A 27955-nucleotide genomic window follows, 5' to 3' on the forward strand; every position below is an offset into this window, starting at 1 on the left:
AAAACAGGATGACCCATTTCGGTCATATTGAAGACCAGTTGCAAAATATATTAATAATAAGTAATATTTTTAAAATAACAGTTAAATTCAATAAACAAATAATAGCTTTTCCAGCACATTATTCTTCACATTTCCATGGCCAAAAACAATAATTTAGTATATTGTTACATATTGAAGGCGGACTCATTTTTAGCTTTTAATGATCGCCAAAAGAAGTTTGGAAACCCACCAAAAGGATTCGGCAATTGTGGTAGTTGTGGCAAATTAGGAAGGGAAATTTCTGGTAAAGAAATTTCTGTTAAGTTTACTTCCGGCAATGGTTGGTGTGGAGGCAGCGGTGGCAACGGTGGAGGTAAAGGAGGCAAAGATAGAGGAATTTCGGGAAGTGGGACTGGCGGCCAAGGCAGGGGCAAAGGCAGAGGCGGAACATCAGGAAGTGGAAGGAAGGATGGACCTGTATCAGCGGGCTTGTGATAATGAATATGGTGATGTTGGTGGTGAATATGTTGTCCTTCGGTAGTGGTTGATTCCGTGGTAGTTTTGCTCTGATTAGAAGAATTAGTATTAATTTTTACGGATGTTGGCTCCTGAGTTGTTGTAAACATATTAGCTGTCGTCCTTTTTGTAGTTTTTTCTGCTGTTGTCTTAACCGATGTGGTTGGCTCTGCAGTAGTCTTTGTGGTAGACGTTTTACGAGTGGTTGCTTCTGCAGTAGTCCTTAAAGTTGTTGATCTCTTTGTCGTGGGTTCAAGCGTCGTCATTTTGGTTGTAGTCTTCATGGTGGTTGGTTCTACTGTTGTCTCATGGGTGGTTGTCCTCCGAGTGGTTGGCTCACGAGTTGTTTTTTCAGTTGTTCTCTTCTTAGTGGTTGGCTTTTGAGTAGTCTTTGCGGTAGATGTTTTACGAGTGGTTGGTTCTGCGGTAGTTCTTAAAGTTGTTGATCTCTTTGTCGTGGGTTCATGCGTCGTCTTTTTGGTTGTAGTCCTCTTGGTCGTTGGTTCTACTGTTGTCTTATGGGTGGTTGTCCTCCGAGTGGTTGGCTCACGAGTTGATTTTTCAGTTGTTCTCTTCTTAGTGGTTGGCTTTTGAGTAGTCTTTGCGGTAGATGTTTTACGAGTGGTTGGTTCTGCGGTAGTTCTAAAAGTTGTTGATCTCTTTGTCGTGGGTTCATGCGTCGTCTTTTTGGTTGTAGTCCTCTTGGTCATTGGTTCTACTGTTGTCTTATGGGTGGTTGTCCTCCGAGTGTTTGGCTCACGAGTTGTTTTTTCAGTTGTTCTCTTCTTAGTGGTTGGCTCTTGAGTAGTCTTTGCCGTAGATATTTTACGAGTGGTTGGTTCTCCGGTAGTCCTTAAAGTTGTTGATCTCTTTGTTGTGGGTTCATTCGTTTTTGCGGTAGTCGTTGTCTTTTGTGTGGTTGTATTTTCAGTGGTTGGTTGCTTTGTTCTTTTCTCAGTAGTTGTCTTTTGGGTTGTCGGCTCTGCAGTCGATTTAATCGTAGTTGTCTTCAGTGTTGTTGTTTTCTCAGTGGTTGGCTCTTTTGTTGTCTTTTCAGTAGTTGTCTTTTGAGTTGTCGGTTCTGCTGTCGATTTAATGGTGGTTGTCCTTACAGTTGTTGTTTTCTCAGTTTTTGGTTTTCTTGTTGTTTTTGCAGTAGTTGTCTTTTGGGTTGTCGGTTCTGCTGTCGATTTAATCGTAGTTGTATTCAGTGTTGTTGTTTTCTTAGTGGTTGGCTCTTTTGTTGTCCTTACAGTAGTTGTCTTTTCAGTAGTTGTCTTTTGAGTTGTCGGCTCTGCTGTCGATTTAATGGTGGTTGTCTTTACAGTTGTTGTTTTCTCAGTTTTTGGTTTTCTTGTTGTTTTTGCAGTAGTTGTCTTTTGGGTTGTGGGTTCTGCTGTCGATTTAATCGTAGTTGTCTTCAGTGTTGTTGTTTTCTCAGTGGTTGGCTCTTTTGTTGTCTTTACAGTAGTTGTCTTTTGGGTTGTCGGTTCTGCTGTCGATTTAATGGTGGTTGTCTTCAGTGTTGTTGTTTTCTCAGTGCTTGGCTCTTTTGTTGTCTTTTCAGTAGTTGTCTTTTGGGTTGTTGGCTCTGCTGTTGATTTTATGGTGGTTGTCTTCACTGTTGTTGTTTTCTCAGTTTTTGGTTTTCTTGTTGTCTTTGCAGTAGTTGTCTTTTGGGTTGTCGGTTCTGCTGTCGATTTAACCGTAGTTGTCTTCAGTGTTGTTGTTTTCTCAGTGGTTGGCTCTTTTGTTGTCTTTACAGTAGTTGTCTTTTGGGTTGTCGGCTCTGCTGTCGATTTAATGGTGGTTGTCTTATGAGTTGTTGATTTCTCAGTGGTTGGCTCTTTTGTTGTCTTAACAGTAGTTGTCTTTTGGGTTGTCGGTTCTGCTGTCGATTTAATGGTGGTTGTCTTCAGTGTTGTTGTTTTCTCAGTGCTTGGCTCTTTTGTTGTCTTTTCAGTAGTTGTCTTTTGGGTTGTTGGCTCTACTGTTGATTTTATGGTGGTTGTCTTCACTGTTGTTGTTTTCTCAGTTTTTGGTTTTCTTGTTGTCTTTGCAGTAGTTGTCTTTTGGGTTGTCGGTTCTGCTGTCGATTTAACCGTAGTTGTCTTCAGTGTTGTTGTTTTCTCAGTGGTTGGCTCTTTTGTTGTCTTAACAGTAGTTGTCTTTTGAGTTGTCGGCTCTGCTGTCGATTTAATGGTGGTTGTCTTCAGTGTTGTTGTTTTCTCAGAGCTTGGCTCTTTTGTTGTCTTTTCAGTAGTTGTCTTTTGGGTTGTCGGCTCTGCTGTCGATTTAATGGTGGTTGTCTTCTGTGTTGTTTTCTCAGTGGTTGGCTCTTTTGTTGTCTTAACAGTAGTTGTCTTTTGGGTTGTCGGCTCTGCTGTCGATTTAATGGTGGTTGTCCTTACAGTTGTTGGTTTCTCAGTTTTTGGTTTTCTTGTTGTTTTTGCAGTAGTTGTCTTTTGGGTTGTCGGTTCTGCTGTCGATTTAACCGTAGTTGTCTTCAGTGTTGTTGTTTTCTCAGTGGTTGGCTCTTTTGTTGTCTTTATAGTAGTTGTCTTTTGGGTTGTCGGCTCTGCTGTCGATTTAATGGTGGTTGTCTTCAGTGTTGTTGTTTTCTCAGTGCTTGGCTCTTTTGTTGTCTTTTCAGTAGTTGTCTTTTGGGTTGTCGGTTCTGCTGTCGATTTAACCGTAGTTGTCTTCAGTGTTGTTGTTTTCTCAGTGGTTGGCTCTTTTGTTGTCTTAACAGTAGTTGTCTTTTGGGTTGTCGGCTCTGCTGTCGATTTAATGGTGGTTGTCTTATGAGTTGTTGATTTCTCAGTGGTTGGCTCTTTTGTTGTCTTTTCAGTAGTTGTCTTTTGAGTTGTCGGGTCTGCTGTCGATTTAATGGTGGTTGTCTTCAGTGTTGTTGTTTTCTCAGTGGTTGGCTCTTTTGTTGTCTTTTCAGTAGTTGTCTTTTGGGTTGTCGGCTCTGCTGTCGATTTAATGGTGGTTGTCTTCTGTGTTGTTGTTTTCTCAGTGGTTGGCTCTTTTGTTGTCTTAACAGTAGTTGTCTTTTGGGTTGTCGGCTCTGCTGTCGATTTAATGGTGGTTGTCCTTACAGTTGTTGGTTTCTCAGTTTTTGGTTTTCTTGTTGTTTTTGCAGTAGTTGTCTTTTGGGTTGTCGGTTCTGCTGTCGATTTAATCGTAGTTGTCTTCAGTGTTGTTGTTTTCTTAGTGGTTGGCTCTTTTGTTGTCCTTACAGTAGTTGTCTTTTCAGTAGTTGTCTTTTGAGTTGTCGGCTCTGCTGTCGATTTAATGGTGGTTGTCTTTACAGTTGTTGTTTTCTCAGTTTTTGGTTTTCTTGTTGTTTTTGCAGTAGTTGTTTTTTGGGTTGTCGGTTCTGCTGTCGATTTAACCGTAGTTGTCTTCAGTGTTGTTGTTTTCTCAGTGGTTGGCTCTTTTGTTGTCTTAACAGTAGTTGTCTTTTGGGTTGTCGGCTCTGCTGTCGATTTAATGGTGGTTGTCTTATGAGTTGTTGATTTCTCAGTGGTTGGCTCTTTTGTTGTCTTTTCAGTAGTTGTCTTTTGAGTTGTCGGCTCTGCTGTCGATTTAATGGTGGTTGTCTTCAGTGTTGTTGTTTTCTCAGTGCTTGGCTCTTTTGTTGTCTTTTCAGTAGTTGTCTTTTGGGTTGTCGGCTCTGCTGTCGATTTAATGGTGGTTGTCTTCTGTGTTGTTGTTTTCTCAGTGGTTGGCTCTTTTGTTGTCTTAACAGTAGTTGTCTTTTGGGTTGTCGGCTCTGCTGTCGATTTAATGGTGGTTGTCTTATGAGTTGTTGATTTCTCAGTGGTTGGCTCTTTTGTTGTCTTTTCAGTAGTTGTCTTTTGAGTTGTCGGCTCTGCTGTCGATTTAATGGTGGTTGTCTTCAGTGTTGTTGTTTTCTCAGTGGTTGGCTCTTTTGTTGTCTTTTCAGTAGTTGTCTTTTGGGTTGTCGGCTCTGCTGTCGATTTAATGGTGGTTGTCTTCTGTGTTGTTGTTTTCTCAGTGGTTGGCTCTTTTGTTGTCTTTTCAGTAGTTGTCTTTGGGGTTTTCGGCTCTGCTGTCGATTTAATGGTGGTTGTCTTCTGAGTTGTTGTTTTCTCAGTGGTTGGCTCTTTTGTTGTCTTTTCAGTAGTTGTCTTTTGGGTTGTCGGCTCTGCTGTCGATTTAATGGTGGTTGTCTTCAGTGTTGTTGTTTTCTCAGTGGTTGGCTCTTTTGTTGTCTTTTCAGTAGTTGTCTTTTGGGTTGTTGGCTCTGCTGTTGATTTTATGGTGGTTGTCTTCACTGTTGTTGTTTTCTCAGTGGTTGGCTCTTTTGTTGTCTTTTCAGTAGTTGTCTTTTGAGTTGTCGGCTCTGCTGTCGATTTAATCGTAGTTGTCTTCAGTGTTGTTGTTTTCTCAGTGGTTGGCTCTTTTGTTGTCTTAACAGTAGTTATCTTTTGGGTTGTCGGTTCTGCTGTCGATTTAATGGTGGTTGTCTTATGAGTTGTTGATTTCTCAGTGGTTGGCTCTTTTGTTGTCTTTTCAGTAGTTGTCTTTTGAGTTGTCGGCTCTGCTGTCGATTTAATGGTGGTTGTCTTCAGTGTTGTTGTTTTCTCAGTGGTTGGCTCTTTTGTTGTCTTTTCAGTAGTTGTCTTTTGGGTTGTCGGCTCTGCTGTCGATTTAATGGTGGTTGTCTTCTGTGTTGTTTTCTCAGTGGTTGGCTCTTTTGTTGTCTTAACAGTAGTTGTCTTTTGGGTTGTCGGCTCTGCTGTCGATTTAATGGTGGTTGTCCTTACAGTTGTTGGTTTCTCAGTTTTTGGTTTTCTTGTTGTTTTTGCAGTAGTTGTCTTTTGGGTTGTCGGTTCTGCTGTCGATTTAACCGTAGTTGTCTTCAGTGTTGTTGTTTTCTCAGTGGTTGGCTCTTTTGTTGTCTTTATAGTAGTTGTCTTTTGGGTTGTCGGCTCTGCTGTCGATTTAATGGTGGTTGTCTTCAGTGTTGTTGTTTTCTCAGTGCTTGGCTCTTTTGTTGTCTTTTCAGTAGTTGTCTTTTGGGTTGTCGGTTCTGCTGTCGATTTAACCGTAGTTGTCTTCAGTGTTGTTGTTTTCTCAGTGGTTGGCTCTTTTGTTGTCTTAACAGTAGTTGTCTTTTGGGTTGTCGGCTCTGCTGTCGATTTAATGGTGGTTGTCTTATGAGTTGTTGATTTCTCAGTGGTTGGCTCTTTTGTTGTCTTTTCAGTAGTTGTCTTTTGAGTTGTCGGGTCTGCTGTCGATTTAATGGTGGTTGTCTTCAGTGTTGTTGTTTTCTCAGTGGTTGGCTCTTTTGTTGTCTTTTCAGTAGTTGTCTTTTGGGTTGTCGGCTCTGCTGTCGATTTAATGGTGGTTGTCTTCTGTGTTGTTGTTTTCTCAGTGGTTGGCTCTTTTGTTGTCTTAACAGTAGTTGTCTTTTGGGTTGTCGGCTCTGCTGTCGATTTAATGGTGGTTGTCCTTACAGTTGTTGGTTTCTCAGTTTTTGGTTTTCTTGTTGTTTTTGCAGTAGTTGTCTTTTGGGTTGTCGGTTCTGCTGTCGATTTAATCGTAGTTGTCTTCAGTGTTGTTGTTTTCTTAGTGGTTGGCTCTTTTGTTGTCCTTACAGTAGTTGTCTTTTCAGTAGTTGTCTTTTGAGTTGTCGGCTCTGCTGTCGATTTAATGGTGGTTGTCTTTACAGTTGTTGTTTTCTCAGTTTTTGGTTTTCTTGTTGTTTTTGCAGTAGTTGTTTTTTGGGTTGTCGGTTCTGCTGTCGATTTAACCGTAGTTGTCTTCAGTGTTGTTGTTTTCTCAGTGGTTGGCTCTTTTGTTGTCTTAACAGTAGTTGTCTTTTGGGTTGTCGGCTCTGCTGTCGATTTAATGGTGGTTGTCTTATGAGTTGTTGATTTCTCAGTGGTTGGCTCTTTTGTTGTCTTTTCAGTAGTTGTCTTTTGAGTTGTCGGCTCTGCTGTCGATTTAATGGTGGTTGTCTTCAGTGTTGTTGTTTTCTCAGTGCTTGGCTCTTTTGTTGTCTTTTCAGTAGTTGTCTTTTGGGTTGTCGGCTCTGCTGTCGATTTAATGGTGGTTGTCTTCTGTGTTGTTGTTTTCTCAGTGGTTGGCTCTTTTGTTGTCTTAACAGTAGTTGTCTTTTGGGTTGTCGGCTCTGCTGTCGATTTAATGGTGGTTGTCTTATGAGTTGTTGATTTCTCAGTGGTTGGCTCTTTTGTTGTCTTTTCAGTAGTTGTCTTTTGAGTTGTCGGCTCTGCTGTCGATTTAATGGTGGTTGTCTTCAGTGTTGTTGTTTTCTCAGTGGTTGGCTCTTTTGTTGTCTTTTCAGTAGTTGTCTTTTGGGTTGTCGGCTCTGCTGTCGATTTAATGGTGGTTGTCTTCTGTGTTGTTGTTTTCTCAGTGGTTGGCTCTTTTGTTGTCTTTTCAGTAGTTGTCTTTGGGGTTTTCGGCTCTGCTGTCGATTTAATGGTGGTTGTCTTCTGAGTTGTTGTTTTCTCAGTGGTTGGCTCTTTTGTTGTCTTTTCAGTAGTTGTCTTTTGGGTTGTCGGCTCTGCTGTCGATTTAATGGTGGTTGTCTTCAGTGTTGTTGTTTTCTCAGTGGTTGGCTCTTTTGTTGTCTTTTCAGTAGTTGTCTTTTGGGTTGTTGGCTCTGCTGTTGATTTTATGGTGGTTGTCTTCACTGTTGTTGTTTTCTCAGTGGTTGGCTCTTTTGTTGTCTTTTCAGTAGTTGTCTTTTGAGTTGTCGGCTCTGCTGTCGATTTAATCGTAGTTGTCTTCAGTGTTGTTGTTTTCTCAGTGGTTGGCTCTTTTGTTGTCTTAACAGTAGTTATCTTTTGGGTTGTCGGTTCTGCTGTCGATTTAATGGTGGTTGTCTTATGAGTTGTTGATTTCTCAGTGGTTGGCTCTTTTGTTGTCTTTTCAGTAGTTGTCTTTTGAGTTGTCGGCTCTGCTGTCGATTTAATGGTGGTTGTCTTCAGTGTTGTTGTTTTCTCAGTGGTTGGCTCTTTTGTTGTCTTTTCAGTAGTTGTCTTTTGGGTTGTCGGCTCTGCTGTCGATTTAATGGTGGTTGTCTTCTGTGTTGTTGCTTTCTCAGTGGTTGGCTCTTTTGTTGTCTTAACAGTAGTTGTCTTTTGGGTTGTCGGCTCTGCTGTCGATTTAATGGTGGTTGTCTTATGAGTTGTTGATTTCTCAGTGGTTGGCTCTTTTGTTGTCTTTTCAGTAGTTGTCTTTTGAGTTATCGGCTCTGCTGTCGATTTAATGGTGGTTGTCTTCAGTGTTGTTGTTTTCTCAGTGGTTGGCTCTTTTGTTGTCTTTTCAGTAGTTGTCTTTGGGGTTGTCGGCTCTGCTGTCGATTTAATGGTGGTTGTCTTCTGAGTTGTTGTTTTCTCAGTGGTTGGCTCTTTTGTTGTCTTTTCAGTAGTTGTCTTTTGGGTTGTCGGCTCTGCTGTCGATTTAATGGTGGTTGTCTTCTGTGTTGTTGTTTTCTCAGTGGTTGGCTCTTTTGTTGTCTTTTCAGTAGTTGTCTTTGGGGTTGTCGGCTCTGCTGTCGATTTAATGGTGGTTGTCTTCTGAGTTGTTGTTTTCTCAGTGGTTGGCTCTTTTGTTGTCTTTTCAGTAGTTGTCTTTTGGGTTGTCGGCTCTGCTGTCGATTTAATGGTGGTTGTCTTCAGTGTTGTTGTTTTCTCAGTGGTTGGCTCTTTTGTTGTCTTTTCAGTAGTTGTCTTTTGGGTTGTCGGCTCTGCTGTCGATTTAATGGTGGTTGTCTTCAGTGTTGTTGTTTTCTCAATGGTTGGCTCTTTTGTTGTCTTTTCAGTAGTTGTCTTTTGGGTTGTTGGCTCTGCTGTTGATTTTATGGTGGTTGTCTTCACTGTTGTTGTTTTCTCAGTGGTTGGCACTTTTGTTGTCTTTTCAGTAGTCGTCTTTTGGGTTGTCGGCTCTGCTGTCGATTTAATGGTGGTTGTCTTCAGTGTTGTTGTTTTTTCACTGGTTAGCTCAGTAGTAGTCCTTTCTGTAGTTGTTTTTTCGGTTGTTGGCTCCGCTGTTGATTTAATGGTGGTTGTTTCAGTGTTTGGCTCTTTTGTTGTCTTTTCAGAAGTTGTTTTTCGGGTTGTTGGCTCTGCGGTCGATTTAATGGTGGTAGTCTTCTGAGTTGTTGTTTTCTTAGTGTTTGGCTCTTGTGTTGTCTTTTCAGTAGTTGTCTTTTGGGTTGTCGGCTCTGCTGTCGATTTAATGGTGGTTGTCTTCTGAGTTGTTTTTTTCTCAGTAGTTGGCTCTTTTGTTGTCCTTTCAGTAGTTCTCTTTTGGGTAGTTGGTTCTGCTGTCGATTTAATGGTGGTTGTCTTCAGAGTTGTTGTGTTCTCAGTTGTTGGCTTGTTAGTAGACTTTGCAGTATTTGACTTTCGGGTTGTCGGCTCTGCTGTTGATTTTATGGTGGTTGGCTGTTTTGTTGTCTTTTCAGTAGTTGTCTTTTGGGTTGTCGGTTCTGCTGTCGATTTAATGGTGGTTGTCTTTTGGGTTGTTGTGTTCTCAGTGGTTGGCTTGTTAGTAGACTTTGCAGTATTTGACTTTTGGGTGGTCGGCTCTGCTGTTGATTTTATGGTGGTTGTCTTAGTGGTTGGCTGTTTTGTTGTCTTTTCAGTAGTTGTCTTTTGGGTTGTCGGTTCTGCTGTCGATTTAATGGTGGTTGTCTTCTGAGTTGTTGTGTTCTCAGTGGTTGGATCTTTTGTTGCTTTTTGGGTTGTTGGCTCTGCTGTTGATTTTATGGTGGTTGTCTTCACTTTTGTTGATTTCTCACTGGTTGGTTCGTTCGTAGTCTTTTGGGTTGTTGGATCTGTTGAAGTCTTAGTGGTGGAATTATTGCCTTCTCCCGGACGAAATGGACAGCCCGGGAAAAAAGGATCATGCCAGCAGTGGACAGGATATTTTTCAGCAGATTCTGTAGCTGATTCGTCCCCGAATTTAATTTCACTGCCATTCATCGCTACAACGGCACCTTGGTAAAGGGCAAGCCAAATAAAACAACTTAGAACGACCTGTAATGGAGAAAAATGTTGCTATGCGGTAACCAAAAGTATTTCGACTTACCATTTCAACTACTCGAGCAAGACTCTGGATTTTTGAGCCTCAGATTGTGCTTAAATAGGAAGCAAAGAAAATGACATAGCAGGGAACTGATAAGGTACTCCAGGGTCGTAGTTCAACACAGTTCAACAGGTAAGCGCGGGTCATTATTACAAATAAAAATAAAAAGATAATTTTGTAGAGTGTTTATGCATTTTAAGCTGCTTTGTTGTCTTTTTTGTTCTCATGACCGATAATTCAATACCCCGCATAAAATACACTTGCGCCCTCGTTTGACTAGCTGTGATTTATTACACATAAATATATGGATTCACATAAATGTTGAGCCTTAGATTATAGCAGAGTCCGAAGATACCGAATCCAAGCGTTCGTTCTTATTTGGTACTGAGCTTGGTGTGTAGTGTGCAAGTCTCGGGTTAGTTTCTCTCTATAGCTGGTGCCGAAATAAATATTGCTTATGTCTAGGTAAGAATACAATAAGATAAATAGAACAGAAGTTTTCCAGGCCCTAAATGCAATGCGACAACAGAATCTATAGCTGATGGTGTCCTGATGATTGCAAAGTGCCCGTATCCCCGCCATGTTACCAGGTCCAGATCTGGTTCCAATTATTTTCTCATAATCAAGACCTAATTGTTAGTGTGCGTGTAGTAGAGAACCGTATTGCCTGGTAGCTGCCAGTGGGAGGCCTTCAGCTCGATGAGTTGGAGAAGAGTGCGCCGAATGGAAGCCGCAGATTCGCCGGCATTCAAAAAGGCATCGCGAACCAGACCCATGAGCAACTCCAGTTGCTGGGGCAGCTGCTGCTCCATGTCCTGGCCAATACAGGTTAGTACATAGAACAGGCACTCAATCTGAAAATTAAGAATATAATCGTAGTTATGTATGTATATTACAATTTCTTACCTCTGAGAGTGATCTAATGGGTGGACGCACGCAATCCTCGCAACATTTGGACAGCAGACTAAGCAGCACCAATGGTGGAGGAGTGCCCTCGTGCTGGGTGCGCAGCTGGAGCTGCCGACGTTTTAGTTGACAAAACATCTCCGTGAGGAATGCCATAAAGGCGGTGAATCGGACACGTGATGGAGACTTCATGCCCTGGATGGCAAACAAGAGCTGGGTACGAGATAATCGATTTTTTTTAGTTCAAGTGAGCATGAAGCAATTTATGCTAAATCCTTCTACCTTTTCACGCTCCTGGTACCACTGACGGCACGTGTTGAGAAGCGCCTCGAGGAACGTTTCCTTCTGCTCCCGGGCGATGATGTTCAGACACAGCCGTGATATTGGCAGGGCAAAGCGGCGACTCTCCACCGCACGTTTGATGAACTGCGATGTCAGTTCCATGAGACAGCGAGAGTTCAGCTTATTGGGATCTTCCAGGGCCGTGTCAATAAGCGCCTGGATCTCTGGGGTGAACTGTCCTATGTCGGCCACCTCGTTGCCCAAACCAAGTCCCAAACCGGCCATTCCCCGAGTTAGGGCATCCGCCGACGACAACGATTTGGAGCGTTGCAGTGCATTGCCATTCATGTACGGATCTACTCCATTGATGTTCGTCTGGTAAGGCTGAGCATAGTTGTTGTGTTGCTGACCAAACTGATTATGGGAAGCCACTTTGTGACCTCGGGGCTCAGGTGCAAACTTTACACGATTTGTTGTCTGAAATTTAAGAGTTTATTGATTGAAATAAACTTTCTTTTAGCCATATATTTAAATTATAGCTCACGTGAAGTATATTTCCACTGGAGGGCGAGTTCATGAGCGGCAGCTGCCCGCTGAGGGCACTGTTATTGATTGGGTACGTCACCAAGATCGAGCGGTGGTTGGCCTTCAAGCCCGGCATGTTGCCGAGGGAGAGTCCGGCCTGGCGGCGATTCACGCTTCCGTACTGACCCACAACCGGTGAAACTGCGACTCCGGTTCCGTTGGTGGGCGGGAAGATCAGAGACGAACTGGAAGAATGTTGTAGACTGTAGTTTAGCTCTGCAAGGAGACGGGAAGAGGGGTAAACAATGGCATTAAATGACTTTGCATTACCGATTGCTGAGTGCCTCGGCCGGTGCCCCGGAGCTGGTTGTCATTGTGAACTCCTGGGCATTGACGTTCAGCTTGTTGGCGACACCACCGATAGCACCATTCGAACCATCACCACCGGCTGGAGCGGCCAGCTCTCCGCGCACATCTGAGACAAAGTCAAGTGGGGATTTTGGGTGGGGGAGGGTCGGTATACCCAAGAGTGTATGTGATGTTGTGGGGGTGGGACAACATTGTGTGGAGGGACGGAATGTACAGGGTATGAGACAGAGATATGAAAAGAATCAAAAGAAAAATGTGGTCTCAGTAAGTAAGAATTGGAACTGATAAGCTTGCAGCAAGAAATAGAGCATCTTAAGCTGGGCTGTTTGAAAGTCTATAACTAAGATAGGATTGCAATTGCACTTAAGATTTCCCTTTTGATATTTTATCATTTGCCACATACACTAGCATTTTGAGAGATATGTTAAAAAAACTGAAATAACCCTTATACAATATCCTTATAAAAAATATAGTCATACTCGTATGTACATGTTAGTGGTAATGTAGTACCTTTCTCGTCCAAATTCATATATCTACAGTTGATCACTTAAACCATCACTAAAATAATACCGATTTAATATCCTCGAGATATACAATTCCTTTACCATATTGAGTTCTATAACTTCTATATCACCGAGCACCCGCCAAGCAGCCAAGCGAACAAGAGAATTTATAACGAATGGCTAAAACAACTCACTGGGAGGTCTGTAGATATCCATGGCTGGTTTGCCTCTCATCTGTCCCGTCTGATTGCCAGGTACGTTGAAAGCCAGACTTCGGCGTTTGTTGATATTCTGAAACCACAAACAATAATATAAATATGGCTACTTTTTGACATCGATATGGCATACCCACCTGTTGATTCGAGGTGCGCACAAAGCTGCGTTCGCGAGAGATAACGCCGGCCTGAAATTCCGGTGACTTGCGCACCTTCCGCGGATCATTCTGTTGGCCATTCAGGCTGGCCTGGGCCAGTTCCACTTTATCGGCCATCCTGCGATTTTCGAGTACTGCTTCTGCTCTATTTGGGTATACTTAATTGAAGATGAAAGCCTAATCTTTGGTAGGTTATCCTCCGGTTAATCGGTTCACAACTGGGATCCCGTTGAATAAACGTCTAAATGTGTGGCTTCAGTATTTGAGTAAATTTGTACATATCACAATAGTTGGTTTCCTTTCCTCCTTTGTCGAGTTGAGTTCTCTTCTTAATACGATGTGAGGGATATCTTCCCCTTTTGCAGATTCAGATTGCTGGGTCTGAAATCCAATTAAAATGAATCGTGACAATCTAAAGCCTTAGCCCTGAGCAAAACCCGTAACATGTTCACCTACTCATATATCAAGTAAAGATACATAAAAACTGTTTACCCCAGATGCGAGAGGGAGGCGCAAACTACATACTTGATCTCTTCGAGCAACCGGCTTTATGGCCGAGCGTAGGAGTTGCATCTGGTTTGGTCTGGGCCTCTGGCTAGAGCACTTCGTCTCCGAACATGACATCAGCCCCCGAGTAATTCTTATTCTGCGGCCCACTAGGAGTCCGGAGTGAGTCTCCGCAAAAGATACATACATCATGGTACAGTCAGACCTCTAAGACTGTGAAATGCCACTTTGAAATCTTATTACAAATGGATCTTTGACTCCTTACTTACTTGGAACGTACTTATATCAATAAAACTATGGACTTGTCATAAACGAACCATAAGTTGTTAGAGAATCCTACATAGCTTAGTTCCCCTGTGAGTGACTACTATCAAAGCGATGTGAACTTGCCGCGTTAATTGCTCAACAGTCCATTCTCAAAATGGCAAACAGAATGCTCGGCATAAGCTGGGCTGGTATTATGAATCAGCGCCGGATGAACGGATACTCACCTTTTAGTGCAAAAATGTTTCTTCCAAATTGTTTCGTTGTTGCTGCGGCTGCTGCTGCTTGAGCTTTTGTTTATCTCTGTCTATAGAGTATATAGATGGGTTTGTTTGTGCGTTGTTGCTATTCGTCGATTCGATTGTTGCTTGGTGCCGCAGCTTAGTTGTTCGTATAAAGATATTTATCTACTTCGTAGATACGCTCTTTCGTGTCTCGTTTAATCATGCTTGGCATGCGCCAAGTCAAGCCGTAAACAGTGTCAGAAATAATTAATATTTCGAAGCGTCCCTCCACGCCCAAAAAGATGGTTATGGATTGCGGGCTTCCAGACACAGATAGAGATACAGATACAGCGGCAAATGCAAAGGCACAGATACGCATACGCACTCACACAAACGCACTGTGATCACAATTGATTGTAGTGTCTATTGTTGTTGCTCTTGCTGTGGCTGCTGTGCGAGTGCGAGCGAGAGGGTGAGATGAGTGATATGAGCGGGTGGCTCGTTAAGTATACGCACCGTTGGTATCGTCTATTTTTGGTTTGTCGCTTTGTGCTGCTTGTTCTCGGCTCGTTGTCTGCTCGTCAATTATTACGATTCCGTTTTGGTATTTTTTGTTTTTGTTCGCGTTTTTGTGTTCGTTCGTTGGTTTTTCTTTTTGTGTGATTTTCTCTCACTTAATGCAGATCGCTCGCTATATATGTATATACTATAGTTATTGTTCGGATTACTCACACGTACACATACGATCGGTCACTACACGCATACAAGCGCATCCAAAATGAGGGGATTATTAATTGTTATTTATATGTTCCTATACTACTTTTCATGTTTAGCCTGCACGCGCTGTTTGTTTTCACCCGACTTGTGCGCCGTATTCTTTGGCAATTGCCAAAAACTGCTCACATGTGCCGCCGCATCTATATTTATAGTATATGACAGCGCTGCGAGTGATGACTGTATCGCAGCACTATGTAGATACATCTATAAACCTATATGCAGTTGGCGTTGCTTCCGTTTCCGCTGGTCAAAACCAATAATATCAGCGGGCTGGCAGCAAGACAAAAAAAAAACGACTATTTCATATTATTGGCCCGATTTATTTAGCGTTCTAGTCGCCGCCGCGGCAATATGATTTCCGCTCGCAAACAGTTTGTCTATTTTTAAATAGAATTCAAGAAAGAATTCGGGGAGGAAACGTATGTACTTATGCATGAATCACATAATCCCGATTCGTAAGAGCAAAATATAAAGGATAGGGATATTATCTGAATTGAACACACTCAATTATGGAACTATGGGGTTTTGGTGTTACTTTAGGTTTCCATGGGTTCGTTGCTGTCGATCGAGACACTATATCTGCGGGGTATATCTATTTATCGATGTACGCCGTATTATATAGGCATGTATGTATATTCGCACGTATGTATGTATGGATGTGAGTAACGCTGCTGGCTGCTACACTGGGCGCAGGCTTTAACTTAAAAATTAAATCATCGGCGCGAGCGATCAGTTGAAGACTAAAGACTTGATGAATCGCCGCGCCAGCCGAAAGCTCTTCAAAACAGTTGGGCTCTCTGGAAAGCGATTCTCCGAGTCTCTTTGCACCACACAACCGAAAGAATCTCGTGGGAAAATGCGAGAGCGATCCGTTGAGGGTTGTCGAGCTGCTCGAACAGCACAGCAAATAGAAATAAATGAACATGATCGCATTCGTACACAAATGTTCTTTATCCTTATAACAAGAGTTTCAATTCGATACATAAACGCTTACAAAAAGGAAAACTATTCAAGGTGACAAATCAATAAAACAATAATATAAAATTGTCTGCCATGGTTTATAGTGGAAATGTTGTTGTTACTAGTAAAGAACAGTTGTCGTCATGACGGTGAATAATTGCTAACTCGATTTATGATCCACTTTTAGCTAACCTTACGCCAGATCTCACTTTCCTTGCGTTCAAGTTTAAAATATATAAATACAATATTGATCGGTATAAAATTATTCAAAAGATGTTAACACGATTTGACAGCGGTAGGACGATTAGACCAAGTTGATCCAATGCTGGCGCAGAATAAATATAGAGGTGGGGACAAGGACGAGAATGACGACAACGAGGATGCCTATTTGGCGGGCGAGGCAATGGAGTTGTTCAGTGAATTGTTAAGCTGCTCCTCCTGATCCTTATCCAAACCAAGGGCTGTGGTCAACAGCTTGACCACACACCGCTGCTCGTGCACCTCGCCCTTCTCGTTGGAAGTAATATCCTTTTCTAGTTTTAGCTTCTCTTCGGCGGCCATCAGGATACCCTCCTCGATGGTACTCTCGGAAATGAGACGGTAAATGGTCACCGGACGCTGCTGTCCCATGCGATGACACCGATCCTCGGCCTGTTTATCGTTGTACGGGTTGAAGTCGATGTCGTGAATGACACAGGTGTCGGCAGCCGTCAAGTTGATGCCAACACCACCGGCTTTGGTGGAGAGTAGGAACACAAAGATGCTATCGTCCCCATTGAAATCTGTGATCAAGTCCTGGCGGACATTTACGGCGGTCGCACCGTCCAGGCGACAGAAACCAAACTTTCTTATTCGCAAATACTCCTCCACAATGTCCAGCATCATGGTGAACTGGCTGAACAGCAGCACACGGTGTCCTTCTTCCTTCAGTTTTGGAAGCAAAGTATCCAGGTAGCGGAATTTTCCAGAATCGCAGATCAAATTATCTGGTATTTTAACGTCGTAAAACTCCTGAAAGGCACAGAAATTTAGCAATTGGAGTCGGGATTTCTCTCTGATAGTCGCTTACATGCTTGTTCATCATCTGATAGACCTGAAAGTCAGACATGACTGCTAGCTCTTCAAATATGTATTGCTCGTTTGTCTTTTTAAAAGAACTGGCATTTGCCAGGCGCTTAGAGAATCCACGCAGATTAGCGTCGGTGAAGTAATGACGCATCAGCAACGGATGGTTTGCAATGCGGCGCATCTCCATCATGATCGCTATGCCGGCCCTTTCGCTGCTGCTGCACACCTCGCCCTTGTTGTTGGAATAATAATCGACCAGCTCGTGATAGTAATTTTTTTGCTGACTGCTCATGGCCACTTTTTCCTTAAAATACATACCGATTTATAGTTTTATAATATTAATATTTGGCTGGCGTACTTACCACCAGGCTAAGCTTCTTGGGCAGGTTCTTGAGAACATCTTTCTTAAGGCGTCTGAGCACAAATGGCTTCATGATGCGCTTTGCTCTCTGGATTTGTGTTTCTTGGAACTGTGACACCTCCTCCTGATCTCCATCGGATTTTCCCTTCTGCAAGCGACATGAGACTTATACCTTGTTTTATTAAAAAAAAAAAAATATTTATTTTCACCTTAACAAACAACGACTTTATGTCCTCGATGCTCTTGGCGAAAAATTTGGGCATCACGAAGCAGAGCAGAGAGATAAGCTCCAGCAGATTGTTCTGCAGCGGAGTTCCAGTGAGCAGAATTCGCATCCTAGCATTTATGGTTATAAGGTTAGCATAGCGTTGCGTGGTCATGTTCTTCAGCATATGGGCTTCATCAAAAATGACGTAGTCCAACTTGCAAACCCGGAACATTTTCCTCTCCTCTGGCGTGGATCCAACAATGTGATAGCTGTTAGAAATGTACAAGACATTATGGCTTAGATTCTTGTATGTCTTTACAGTTAGTTACGTGGTCAGAAGAACATCAAAGCCAGTAAACCCATCCTTAGCAAAGCGCCCTCGCATTCTCCTCCGCTCGTCCTGCGAACCATGGTACTTTTCTACCACCAGTTTGGGACACCAGCGGCTAATCTCCGCTTCCCAATTGTCCAGCGTGGAAGAGGGAACAACAATTAAATGTGCAGCCTGGCTGAGACCATTCTCCTTAAGATAAGCCAGAAATGCTATCACCTGAATTGTCTTGCCCAGACCCATTTCATCCGCCAAAATGCCATTCATTTCTTGTTTGTGCATTACGGTGAGCCAGTTAAGGCCAATTATCTGATAATCAGCCAACTGTAGACTGCAAGAGGAAGGAAAATAGAATACAAAAATGAAAGAGTTTGCTGGTTATGGCTCACCCGCTGCTAAGAAGCTTAGGCTGCTCCACAATACCAGCACCATTGGAAATCGCCTTCTCCAGACGCGACACCATGTTGTTGCATTTACTTAGAATGGTGGCCACCGTGTTCTGTTTGTTAATCAGCTCTTGAGCGTAATTCAGAAGATCACCCGACATCCTGATGCTCTCCAGCTTTTTGCGTAAAGCAGCCCAATCACTAAATGGCCGCACATCAATGATGGCTAATGCCTTTTTCTCGGACAGCGTTTTAACAGATTGCAGTTCAATTAGCGAAGCCTCGTTCATAAACTGGAAAACCTTTTTGCGTTGCCCTGTCATCTTGGTGGACATCTCGCTATCGCTGTCATCACTGTCGTACACCTGGTCCTTGGACTGCTTCACATCATCATCGTCCGAGTGGTCGTTATCCGAGAAGTTGCCTTGTGAAGTTCCACTGGTCCCGTTTGAGCTGGGCTTTAGCTTGGGCTTCCCCAGTGGCCCATTTTGGCCTTTGGGCTTGCAGTTCTCTCTTAGGTAGCGCACGGAGGCGGCCACATCCCAATTGGTGCGAGAAAGGGACTCCTGGATGGCCTACGGAACAAAATATATTTATATAAACACAACTTTTAAATTCCTTTCATTGAAAATCGAAATTTAGGCAATAAGAAAATAGTAATTTGAAGCTATAATGGAAACTAGAGATTTCTAATGTAAATTTGTAATAAATTTGCAAATTTAATTAATAATAAGGAATAAAGTTCGAAAATATTTAATTTGAGGCCAACCTTAGATAGTGGGAACAGTACGCGCGGGTTACTGCTGTTCCCACCCCCGTCAACGACGCCCCTGGCTATCGACAGCTGTTCGCAACGCCGGGCCCGAACCAAATCGCCATGTTCCCCGAACACAGATGCAGAGACGCGCGCTTCCCCGCGAATCCCCCTGATGCACCTTGTTGGGATTTCGTTTGGAAACCTACCATTGTGTCGAAGTGGGGCGAAATCTTGGCGGCCGCCATGTAGCGCTCCTCCTTTTCCTTGACAGTTAGCTCCAGTTTGCTCTTCTTGGGTGTCTGGGAGTCGTTGCCATCGCTGTCACTGTCGGCCATCACCTGGATTCGCTTCTTGCCGGGCACACGCTCTGAAATCAGGCAGTTAGTCACCGTGCCGTACCACTAGGAATTTGAGCTCAGCAAGTACCAGTTTTCGCAAGGCTCGCGACGGCAGAGGAAGCACTCTTGTTGATGCGGAACTGACGCAGGTCGCTGAGGCTCGACTTGGCGGGCGAAGACGCGGAAGCCGACGCGGATGCGGCCACTGAGCTGTCCGACATCGTGGGACAAGGCAAAACACTTCCTGGCAATCTGTCAGTCCTTATTCACGAATTTTGTTTGCAACTCCTACAATCTTGAGGTGGTATTTGTGAATATTCGCATGCTAGTGCGGCCGTTTGATTATCCCGATAAAACCTATTTCTATTTCTGTAACGGACTGCGGTCACACTGTGCCGCCCATTTAAATATTACCTACAGGATTATTATTTTTCAAATTTATATTTATCGAATTTCGACACAGTTTTGTGTGCGTCCATGAGAATATCTAACAATTTAATTGTTGCTTATATTGAATTTTAACCATTGGTAATTATAAATTCTCTCAAAGTTTTTAAATTTAATTGAATAAAAGGAACATTACAAGAAAAATACTGATCTGGTAAAGGAGTTGCCAGATGTTATCGATGTACCGCAAGCCGTGTAATCGTACGACAATCGAAACATTGCGACTCTTTGCAACCCTTGCTTTTTTCGCTTGCTATTGTAGGTTAATTGAAAACACTTTCATTGCAAATAAACCGCTTGCCGAGCCGCGGGCGAACCGAAAAACTGGCAAACATGGCTGGCGGCAACACCCCGCGTGTGATCCAGGTGACCAACATAGCGCCGCAGGCCACCAAGGACCAGATGCAGACGCTGTTCGGGAACATCGGAAAGATAGAGGAGATCCGCCTGTACCCGACAATTCGTGATGTCTCCTGTCCGGTGCAATCGCGCATATGCTATGTGAAATATACGGAGACGACCAGTGTGCCGGTGGCCCAGCATCTGACCAACACGGTGTTCATCGATCGCGCTCTGATCGTCATACCCGTTCTGGCCATTCCCGAGGAGTACCGGGCGCTGGAGATGCTAAAGAATGGTACTATTGTGCCGGGGCTCCAAAAGCCGGATTCCAAGCTACCGCCCGAAGTCATCAACCGCATCGAGGGACAGCTGCCGCAGCAGGTGATCAAGACGTACGATCCCAAGTTGGTGGAGTTCAATCTGCCGGAGTACCCGGCCTTACCTTCGTTCTACGACGCGCGCAAAATCGAGGAGATCCGGCGCACCATTATCGTGTGCGATGTTAAGAACGAGTGGCGCTTAGACGATCTGATGGACTGCTTCCAGCGCGCCGGGGAGGTAAAGTACGCTCGATGGGCCGAGAAGGATAACAAGACCTACTGCATGATCGAGTTCTGCGAACAAACCAGCATTATCCACGCTCTGCGCATGCAGGGCCAAGAGTTCAAGGGTGGCCATCTGAGCGTCTACCACTCCACGTATTCCATAACCAAGCCGGAGGCAAAATCGAATGAAGCGGCACAGGCTGAGATTGAGGAGGCCATGACCATTGTGAAGGAGGCGCAGAGCATGATCTCAGCAGCCATTGATCCAGTTATTGGAATGCTCGCCAAGGACAAGCGCCGCCGGTCAAGATCACGGTCCCGTTCCCGGGAACGTCGCACCAGTCGCTCCCGCTCGCATCGTTCCACATCGAGGCGCCGTTCTAGGCGTTCCGGCTCCAGGGAGCGACGCAGTGTGTCCCGTTCACGCCGCTCTCGCTCGCGTGGCAAGCACTCTTCTCGTTCTCGCAGCAAGCGCTCAAGATCCCGACACCGTCGCAGCTCCTCGCGTTCCAGGAGATCACGATCCCGCGGCGGCAAGCACTCTCGGTCCTCAAGGTCCCGTGGCAAGCGTTCCAGGTCCCGCCATCGCCGCAGCACCTCACGCTCACGTAGTTCCCGGTCCCACGGCACCGGAGGAGGAGGTAATGGTAATGGCAAACGTTCACGGTCCCGCGAGCGCAGCAAGAAGTCACACCGCAGCGAGAAGCGCTCTTCGCGTTCTCCCCGATCTAGAAGCAAGCGCAGCTCTCCCTCTCCACCGCCAGCGACCAGCAGTAAGTCACGCTCCAGTCACAGCAAGGACCCGGTCATCGTCTCCAGCAAGTCATCCCGGCGGCGCGATCGCTCTCGCACTCCCGAAACTCGCAAACTCAAATCCATCTCTGAGGACACTGAGGTTAAGAGCTCACGCTCCAGCGCCGATTCGAAGTCACGCAAATCAGTTAGCGTCGAGAAGTCGGACAACATGGACATCTCCAACTCGCCCTAGACATAGAGAGATTGCATACTACTTTATAATAAACACAGAACTTAAGCCACCCCGTCTCCAGTACAACCCGACACCCATTGTCCTAAATGAAATTTCAATTTCACTCAACTCTGTCCTAGTTTCCAAGCATAAAGTCTAATTAAAACTGAAGCATTTTTTTTCTAAAGGGAAATACTTAGTACATATATACAAATATGGTATGGTATCAGGAAAATCGGAATTATCTAGTGCATCCTGAAGATCGTTTAAGTTTTGCTAAGAACGGATTGTTTATCTAAATTTAAAAACTAACAATCTTATTGTCTTACTAGGAAAATGGGCACAAAACCAAGTTTAATTAATAACTTTGTATGATCAACCTTTTGTAAAGAGTACTCAAGTATTTGCTTTTATAGAGATACATTAAGCCGGCATTAAATTCTTGTATTTGAAAACTAGAGAGACTGATTTTCAATTGTTGAAATTCAACGATGGTGACTAAAGGAAAGGAGCGAGCTGCAGATATTTTCGCTCAGTGCATTCTACAGCTGTAATCGGTGGGCTTGTCTCACTTTGCTTGCCAGAGAGCCGGGAAAAGCTCTTCGAGCTTTCATCCAATAATATGCGGCGATGGCGGCGAGTCGCTGCCAGAAGTCGAAAGTTATTGCAGTGCGATAGTCGCTTTTACTTGTATTAAGTTATTTGTTGTTTGATTTAAGAGTGTAGCACTTAGACAATGTCTGCCGCAACCAAAGGTAACTATGAATCCTTTAGGATATCAGTATACCCTAGAAGTCTACATAAGTGGTGATCTCGCCAAAGAGATCTGAACTTTGGACTCGTTGATGTCTTATCTGATGCTATTCCCCCCCGGCGACCAGCCGGTTGCACTTTGGACCTGTTGAATCGAAAACAAAAATCCGCTTTCGTTAGTGCTGAATTTGTTCTATCACGCTGCCTACGCACATTATATATGTTATACATGAGTATGTATGTATGTATCTTCTGCTTTATAAGGTATCTATATTGTGGCTGCCAAGCGTACGGCCTTCGGAACCTTCGGTGGATCCTTGAAGGGCATCAACCAGACCCAGTTGCAGACCACTGCGGCCAAGGCTGCTCTGGATGCTGCCGGTCTTAAGGGCGAGCAGGTGGACACCGTCATCGTGGGAAATGTGATTTCGGTAAGTTGGATTCAAGACTAAAGATCCTTAAGCAGGCAAGCCTAAGGCGTCGGAATGAAACAAAAATTAGTTGTTACTAAACTAATATGTAAATGTGATATAATACTTGAATTTCTGGTTATGTAAATAAAACGAATTCATATTACATTGTTATTATTACTTAATTGTATCTCATGACGCTAAAGTAGTGCATACAAATAAGTATTTATTGGTTTGTTGAAACTTATAAAGCATAAAAATCTCTCTCTTTCAACTCACAGTCCTCCTCCACGGATGGTATTTATGTGCCCCGTCATGTGGGTCTCAACTGCGGTGTGCCCATCGAGAAGCCCGCCCTTGGAATCAATCGGCTTTGCGGTTCCGGCTTCCAGTCGATCGTCAACGGAGCACAGGATATCCTGGTCGGTGGTGCCAAGGTGGCTCTTACCGGCGGTGTGGAGAACATGTCCCAGAGCCCATTCATTGCGCGTAACATCAGATTCGGAACCACCTTGGGTGCCAACTACAATCTCGAGGATGCTCTGTGGGCTGGCCTCACCGATACCTACTGCAAACTGCCCATGGCTCTGACCGCTGAGAACCTGGCCGACCAGTACAAGATCAGTAGGGAGCGTGTGGATGAGTTCTCTCTGCTCTCACAGACGAACTGGGAGAAGGGCCTGAAGGAGGGAGCGTTCAATGCCGAGATCACACCCATCAAACTTAAGGTCAAGGGGAAGGAAGTGGACTTTGTGGTGGACGAGCACCCTCGCCCCAAGACCACCATTGAGGGTCTGAACAAGTTGCCTTCGCTGTTTAAGAAGAACGGCGTTGTCACGGCCGGAACAGCATCCGGAATCTGTGATGGAGCCTCCGCAGTGATCGTGGCCTCGGAGGAGGCGCTTAAGGAGTACAACCTGAAGCCCCTGGCCCGCCTTGTGGCCTTCTCCTTTGTCGGAGTCAAGCCCGAGATCATGGGCATTGGCCCAGTACCCGCCATTCAGAATGTCCTCAAGGTTTCCGGCAAGAAACTGGAGGATATTGATCTGATTGAGATCAACGAAGCCTTTGCAGCCCAGACATTGGCCTGTGCCGATGCCCTGAAACTGGATCCCTCCAAACTGAATGTGAATGGCGGCGCCATTGCGTTGGGCCATCCTCTGGGAGCCAGTGGCTCTCGCATCACTGGTCATCTGGTGCATGAGTTGCAGTAAGTTTCCGAAGCCCCTTACAACCCGTCATAAACTGATATATATTTCTTCCCCTTGTTTCCAGGCGCAAGAAGCTGAAGTACGGCATTGGATCCGCCTGCATTGGTGGTGGTCAGGGCATTGCCCTTCTCCTCGAGGCTGTCTAATCCTACAACCAGCCCACTGTAATAGGTGCTCTGCATTTACACTTAAATTAGTGCTGAATATTCCGTTTTAAAACTAACCCGATAGCAATAAAGAAATTATTTTAACTTTACAATTTATTAAATCATCAGCGAATGGAAGTTGATCAGCTTTCTACAAGAAAGACAACAAGTTGGTGTTTATACTATAAAATTTCTATGCTCGCACTGCTGGTAACGCCAATGGGACGGGTTTGGCGGATGAATAAAAAGACCAGCCCGGTGTACCAGGAAATCTCTTGAAGGGCCTTACATTACGAGTACATGAACGTGGGATGACATGGCGGCACTTTCGCTCAGTTCGTCTGGGTGCTGGTGGAGAAGAGCGCCAGAGCACCACTGGCGATGCCCACGGAAAAGATGTAGTTGATGAACGGCGTCGAGTTCTTCAGGATGAAGAAGCTGATGAAAATAATAACGGCCAGGTAGATGGCGTTGTTGTAGAAGATGGAGAAGGTGGTGGCCTCGTAGTCGGCCACCTCGTTCTTCTTCCACAGGATGCGCTCGTCCTTTTCCTTGCGAGTGACCTTCTTGTCATCGCCCACCTGACGGTTGACCTCGCGGGTCACCGCCTCCTCACGTCTTCCGGCTATCTTGTGCTTCAGCTGGAACTTGATGTTCTTGTAGGCGGTGGCCATCAGATAAGTGCTAGCGGCCGTCACCAGGACGAACAGGATGGAGCTTGGCCACAGGTCCATGTTGTGGATGCGCCAGAAGAGCCCTGCAAGGAGCAGTCCCCATTCATTCACAAAGTGTCTCAAAACATACAACGTGTCACTTTACTCACAGATTGGAACGGCCGACACGATAAAGGCATTGCCGTAGAACAGCGCCGACGACTTGGTGCTGACGTTGCGGCTGAAGTCCTGCAGCAGCAGCTCCTCTTCCTTGGTGAAGCCAGAGGACTGAACTTTCTGTTGTTTGCCGGATCCCATTTTCGGTTGGATTTTCGTAGAGAAAGTAGCGAAGAGTGCGGTAAAGTGTACACGAATGCAAACGCAAGTCGGCTCGGACGAATTGTGACGTGTAAACGTCAAAAACCAGGGTTGCAAGCTGCAGTGCGGCTGTCAGTGGCAGTCGATTAGCGATGACAGCGCTGTGTCTATCGATATTTACGTGCGATTCAGCGTTTGTGGCGGCTGTGAGTATTTATTTGAATTTTATATGACGATATAAAATAGGAATTTGTATAAAGAAAAATAATAATGCTAAGATGCTTCACATTTACTACATTTAATGGTAATACCAGCACTTTTTCTTTTATGCCAACTAACAGTTTTCATTATGATTGAACATGGAATTCATTAGGTCGTGTCCATCCGCTGCTAAATGTATTATTAAAAAGTATTATTAAGTAGTATTAAAGTATTTTACAGTATTACAATAGCTTATTAATGGTAAAAATATCCCAAGAAGATACCATTCGCGGTAAGCCGATTGTATAAGAAGATCCCCCACTCTACGCCACTGACTACTCGACTATCGATAGCGCAACAGGTTCTTCGGCAGCTGAGTTTAATTGTTAAAACTACACTATTTAAGAATATACATATGTAAATCAAGAAACTGAATTGGTTTTAAAAGTTTATTTTGCTATACTTAAAATTAATCCAGATTTAAATTTGAGCTGGTTAAGGAGTGTAGGCACATAGAAAATTAGAAACCGGCATCCGTCCAAAGGTCACTCTCAGTTGTTTACGTCTTTCGTGCTTTTCAGATCAAAATGATGCGATCTAAAGTCCTGAGCTTGGTGGCCCGTGCTGGCTCCAACCGTACCATGTCCACTGCCACCAAGTTGACCACTGTGGAGGTCAACGACAAGACCGGCATCGCCACCCTCACGATGAACCGGCCACCCGTAAATGGTCTTAACTTGGAACTGCTGCAGGACCTGAAGAGCTCCATTGATGAAGTCGAGGGCAATAAAAGTCGCGGACTCATTTTGACTTCGGTAGGAAAGCTAGTAAATCACTGGACTATAATATATTAAATACATATTTCACCCGTAGTCTAGCTCAACAATATTCTCAGCTGGCTTGGATATTCTGGAGATGTACAAGCCGGATAAAGACAGGATCCGTGCTTTCTGGACGCAACTGCAGGATACTTGGCTGGCCCTTTATGGCAGCAGTGTTCCCACAGCGGCGGCCATCAATGTTAGTTCCTTGCAAGCGTGTAGGAAGCATTCATAGTAAAAGCGTTTCTCCTTATCCGTAGGGACACTCCCCCGCCGGTGGATGCTTGCTAGCCACTTCTTGCGAGTATCGGGTCATGGTGCCAAACTTTACCATCGGGCTAAACGAAACACAACTGGGTATTGTGGCGCCCAAGTGGTTCATGGCCTCTTTCCTGAGCGTCTTGCCACAACGGGAGGCGGAACGCGCCCTCAACCAGGGTCGCATGTTCACCACAGAGGAGGCCCTGAAGGTGGGCCTCATCGATGAGACTGCCAACAGCAAGGAGGAAGCAATTGAAAAGTGCGTCGCCTTCATTGGTACCTTTGCCAAGGTCAATCCTTTGGCTAGGTCACTGACCAAGCAGCAATTCCGAGCTGCCGATCTACAGCAACTGCAGAACGAACGAAAGGAAGATCTTGACAAATTCCTGTTCTTTGTTAACCAGCCAGCGGTACAGAAGGGTCTGGGCATTTATCTCGAGGGTCTGAAGAAGAAGGCCAAGAAACAGTAAACCAACGATTTTTAACATTTTTTATATAGTAATAAAGTTGTTTCAATCCAATTGATCACGAATTTATCTAGCATATATTTTTCTTATTCCACAAATACCAATTGATTGGTTTCTATTTAGTTTAACGGAAGTAAAAAAAAATTAGAAAACCTCCTAACTATAATATAATAACTGGTACACTATAATAACTGGTAACACACATTTAAGTATATTGTCGTGATTTTCGCGGCTTGTTCAATATAATTAATAATAGCTGCTTTTATTTTATTTAAAGTTAATTTATTTAAGTTAATATTCTGTTTAAATAGGCATTTAAAGTTGATTGTATTCGATAATTAAAAGGCGGCCGATAACAGTTGGCTGGAAATTTTCCATCGAAGATCAGTTGCACTAACTTACCAGCTGTGTAGATAAGAATTTAAAAAACTTTCGGTGAAATAATCCCAGAGGTATGTAAATAAATAAATATAAATATATTGCAGAATTGCATATAAATTTGAAAATATGTTAGATATCAATATAATAAAAGACCTCCCCTTGCAGGTTAAAAATTAACACTTGAGCAAAGAAGATAAGATGCTGCACTCAAATCTCTTAAGATTGGTGGCTCGCAGGCCTCCAAGTAGATTGATGTCCACCGCCACCAAGTTGACCACCGTAGAGGTCAACGATAAGACAGGAATCGCCACCCTCACCATGAACCGGCCTCCGGTGAATAGCCAAAATGTTCAATTGTTATTGGACCTGCAGAGTTCCATCAGCGAAATCGAGAACAACAAAAGTCGGGGTCTCATTTTAACTTCCGTGAGTTTTGTCATTTATATAACTATGCAAATAATACTTCAATTGCATATAGGCCAGCTCCAATGTGTTTTCAGCTGGCCTGGACATCTTCGAAATGTATAACACGGACGTGGAGCGACTCCGAACCGTTTGGACTGAATTGCAGAATGTGTGGATTGCCCTCTATGGAACCAGTTTGCCCACGGCAGCAGCCATTAATGTAAGTATCTTATCTGTTAGCGTGTATATAATTAAATGTGCTAATTCATAATCTTTCAGGGGCATGCCCCCGCTGGCGGTTGCCTTCTGGCCACTGCCTGCGAGTATCGAGTGATGAGGCCCAACTTCCTAATTGGATTAAACGAAGCCCAACTGGGGATCATTGCACCCAAGTGGCTGATGGCCGGATTCGCTGGTGTACTGCCCAAACGGTTGGCAGAGCGAGCTCTGACCCAAGGGCGCATGTTTACCACACAGGAGGCTTTTGAAGCTGGCCTGGTCGACGAGATCGCTAGCACCAAGGAAGAGGCCGTGGAGAAGTGTGCTGCCTTTATCGGCACCTTTGCTAAGGTCAATCCTTTGGCCCGTGGACTCACCAAGCTCCAATTTCGTGCCGACAACATAAGGGAGTTTGAGGAGATACGCGAAAAAGATGTTGCTGACTTTGCAGCTCTGGCCTCCAGTGCGGAAGTACAAAAGGTTATGGGGACCTATCTTGAAAACCTGAAGAACAAGGGCAAGAAGTAATAAGCCTGACAGAAAGTGGTTATTTTATTAAATCTAACTTTGAAATCCGTATTGTTGATTTCTCTAATTGCATTTAAACTGCAATTATTAAAATTGCAAAGACGTTGCGTGCAAAGTTATTTAATTTGGTAATTTAAAAAAATTGTTTAT

General features: G+C 44.2%; 8 protein-coding genes across 15 annotated transcripts; 4 read left to right on the top strand and 4 right to left on the bottom strand.

The window, feature by feature from the left end:
- Positions 1 to 164: 164 nt before the first annotated feature.
- LOC26526406 (mucin-3A) lies at positions 165 to 9657 on the bottom strand. Its single transcript, XM_026978485.1, has 7 exons — positions 9595 to 9657; positions 9177 to 9542; positions 8154 to 8273; positions 6285 to 7580; positions 3897 to 5885; positions 2991 to 3512; positions 165 to 1520 (listed from the first exon to the last, which is right to left on the bottom strand). Exons 1-7 carry the CDS (start codon positions 9595 to 9597, stop codon positions 165 to 167), a joined length of 5652 nt encoding a protein of 1883 aa, XP_026834286.1. The 5' UTR covers positions 9598 to 9657.
- A 201-nt stretch (positions 9658 to 9858) lies between these two features.
- LOC6542505 (MIF4G domain-containing protein) lies at positions 9859 to 12692 on the bottom strand. 3 transcript variants are annotated; one of them, XM_026979712.1, is made up of 7 exons: positions 12529 to 12692; positions 12371 to 12467; positions 11635 to 11779; positions 11324 to 11549; positions 10780 to 11256; positions 10498 to 10710; positions 9859 to 10445 (listed from the first exon to the last, which is right to left on the bottom strand). In XM_026979712.1, exons 1-7 carry the CDS (start codon positions 12664 to 12666, stop codon positions 10221 to 10223), a joined length of 1521 nt encoding a protein of 506 aa, XP_026835513.1. In that variant the 5' UTR covers positions 12667 to 12692; the 3' UTR covers positions 9859 to 10220. The 3 variants fall into 3 exon arrangements, with proteins under 3 accessions (XP_026835513.1, XP_015014992.1, XP_026835514.1); XM_015159506.2 differs by lacking the exon at positions 12529 to 12692 and having other exon boundaries at positions 11324 to 11580; positions 12371 to 12446; XM_026979713.1 differs by lacking the exon at positions 11635 to 11779 and having other exon boundaries at positions 10221 to 10445; positions 11324 to 11580.
- A 161-nt stretch (positions 12693 to 12853) lies between these two features.
- On the bottom strand, positions 12854 to 19140 carry LOC6542509 (SWI/SNF-related matrix-associated actin-dependent regulator of chromatin subfamily A containing DEAD/H box 1 homolog). Of its 3 annotated transcripts, XM_026979710.1 has the most exons (11): positions 18819 to 19140; positions 18599 to 18759; positions 17639 to 18210; positions 17248 to 17580; positions 16920 to 17187; positions 16712 to 16858; positions 16351 to 16653; positions 14857 to 16292; positions 14061 to 14250; positions 13548 to 13994; positions 12854 to 12930 (listed from the first exon to the last, which is right to left on the bottom strand). In XM_026979710.1, exons 1-8 carry the CDS (start codon positions 18949 to 18951, stop codon positions 15666 to 15668), a joined length of 2544 nt encoding a protein of 847 aa, XP_026835511.1. In that variant the 5' UTR covers positions 18952 to 19140; the 3' UTR covers positions 12854 to 12930; positions 13548 to 13994; positions 14061 to 14250; positions 14857 to 15665. The 3 variants fall into 3 exon arrangements, with proteins under 3 accessions (XP_026835511.1, XP_026835510.1, XP_001969360.1); XM_026979709.1 differs by lacking the exon at positions 12854 to 12930 and having other exon boundaries at positions 13658 to 13994; positions 14061 to 14297; XM_001969324.3 differs by lacking the exons at positions 12854 to 12930; positions 13548 to 13994 and having other exon boundaries at positions 14159 to 14235.
- Positions 19141 to 19352: 212 nt separating this feature from the next.
- LOC6542521 (probable splicing factor, arginine/serine-rich 7) lies at positions 19353 to 21486 on the top strand. The gene has a single exon (XM_001969325.3). The coding sequence runs from the start codon at positions 19511 to 19513 to the stop codon at positions 21050 to 21052; it is 1542 nt and encodes a 513-aa protein (XP_001969361.1). The 5' UTR covers positions 19353 to 19510; the 3' UTR covers positions 21053 to 21486.
- Positions 21487 to 21633: 147 nt separating this feature from the next.
- LOC6541725 (3-ketoacyl-CoA thiolase, mitochondrial) lies at positions 21634 to 23661 on the top strand. The gene is made up of 4 exons (XM_001969326.3): positions 21634 to 21786; positions 22049 to 22215; positions 22476 to 23404; positions 23470 to 23661. Exons 1-4 carry the CDS (start codon positions 21768 to 21770, stop codon positions 23549 to 23551), a joined length of 1197 nt encoding a protein of 398 aa, XP_001969362.1. The 5' UTR covers positions 21634 to 21767; the 3' UTR covers positions 23552 to 23661.
- A 94-nt stretch (positions 23662 to 23755) lies between these two features.
- On the bottom strand, positions 23756 to 24759 carry LOC6542074 (translocon-associated protein subunit gamma). The gene is made up of 2 exons (XM_001969327.3): positions 24375 to 24759; positions 23756 to 24308 (listed from the first exon to the last, which is right to left on the bottom strand). The coding sequence occupies exons 1-2, from the start codon at positions 24520 to 24522 to the stop codon at positions 23884 to 23886; spliced, it is 573 nt and encodes a 190-aa protein (XP_001969363.1). The 5' UTR covers positions 24523 to 24759; the 3' UTR covers positions 23756 to 23883.
- Positions 24760 to 25025: 266 nt separating this feature from the next.
- Positions 25026 to 26341, top strand: LOC6542096 (enoyl-CoA delta isomerase 1, mitochondrial). 3 transcript variants are annotated; one of them, XM_026979636.1, is made up of 4 exons: positions 25026 to 25227; positions 25305 to 25538; positions 25597 to 25743; positions 25805 to 26341. In XM_026979636.1, exons 2-4 carry the CDS (start codon positions 25311 to 25313, stop codon positions 26273 to 26275), a joined length of 846 nt encoding a protein of 281 aa, XP_026835437.1. In that variant the 5' UTR covers positions 25026 to 25227; positions 25305 to 25310; the 3' UTR covers positions 26276 to 26341. The 3 variants fall into 3 exon arrangements, with proteins under 3 accessions (XP_026835437.1, XP_026835438.1, XP_026835435.1); XM_026979637.1 differs by having other exon boundaries at positions 25033 to 25084; XM_026979634.1 differs by having other exon boundaries at positions 25038 to 25140.
- Positions 26342 to 26561: 220 nt separating this feature from the next.
- On the top strand, positions 26562 to 27939 carry LOC6541532 (enoyl-CoA delta isomerase 1, mitochondrial). 2 transcript variants are annotated; one of them, XM_026979638.1, is made up of 4 exons: positions 26562 to 26724; positions 26805 to 27079; positions 27132 to 27278; positions 27338 to 27939. In XM_026979638.1, exons 2-4 carry the CDS (start codon positions 26852 to 26854, stop codon positions 27803 to 27805), a joined length of 843 nt encoding a protein of 280 aa, XP_026835439.1. In that variant the 5' UTR covers positions 26562 to 26724; positions 26805 to 26851; the 3' UTR covers positions 27806 to 27939. The 2 variants fall into 2 exon arrangements, with proteins under 2 accessions (XP_026835439.1, XP_001969365.1); XM_001969329.3 differs by having other exon boundaries at positions 26576 to 26724; positions 26819 to 27079; positions 27338 to 27934.
- The last annotated feature ends 16 nt before the right edge of the window (positions 27940 to 27955 follow it).

The sequence above is a fragment of the Drosophila erecta genome, unplaced genomic scaffold (assembly GCF_003286155.1).
Source record: "Drosophila erecta strain 14021-0224.00,06,07 unplaced genomic scaffold, DereRS2 tig00000055-arrow-pilon, whole genome shotgun sequence".
In the NCBI taxonomy this organism is placed as follows: domain Eukaryota; kingdom Metazoa; phylum Arthropoda; class Insecta; order Diptera; family Drosophilidae; genus Drosophila; species Drosophila erecta.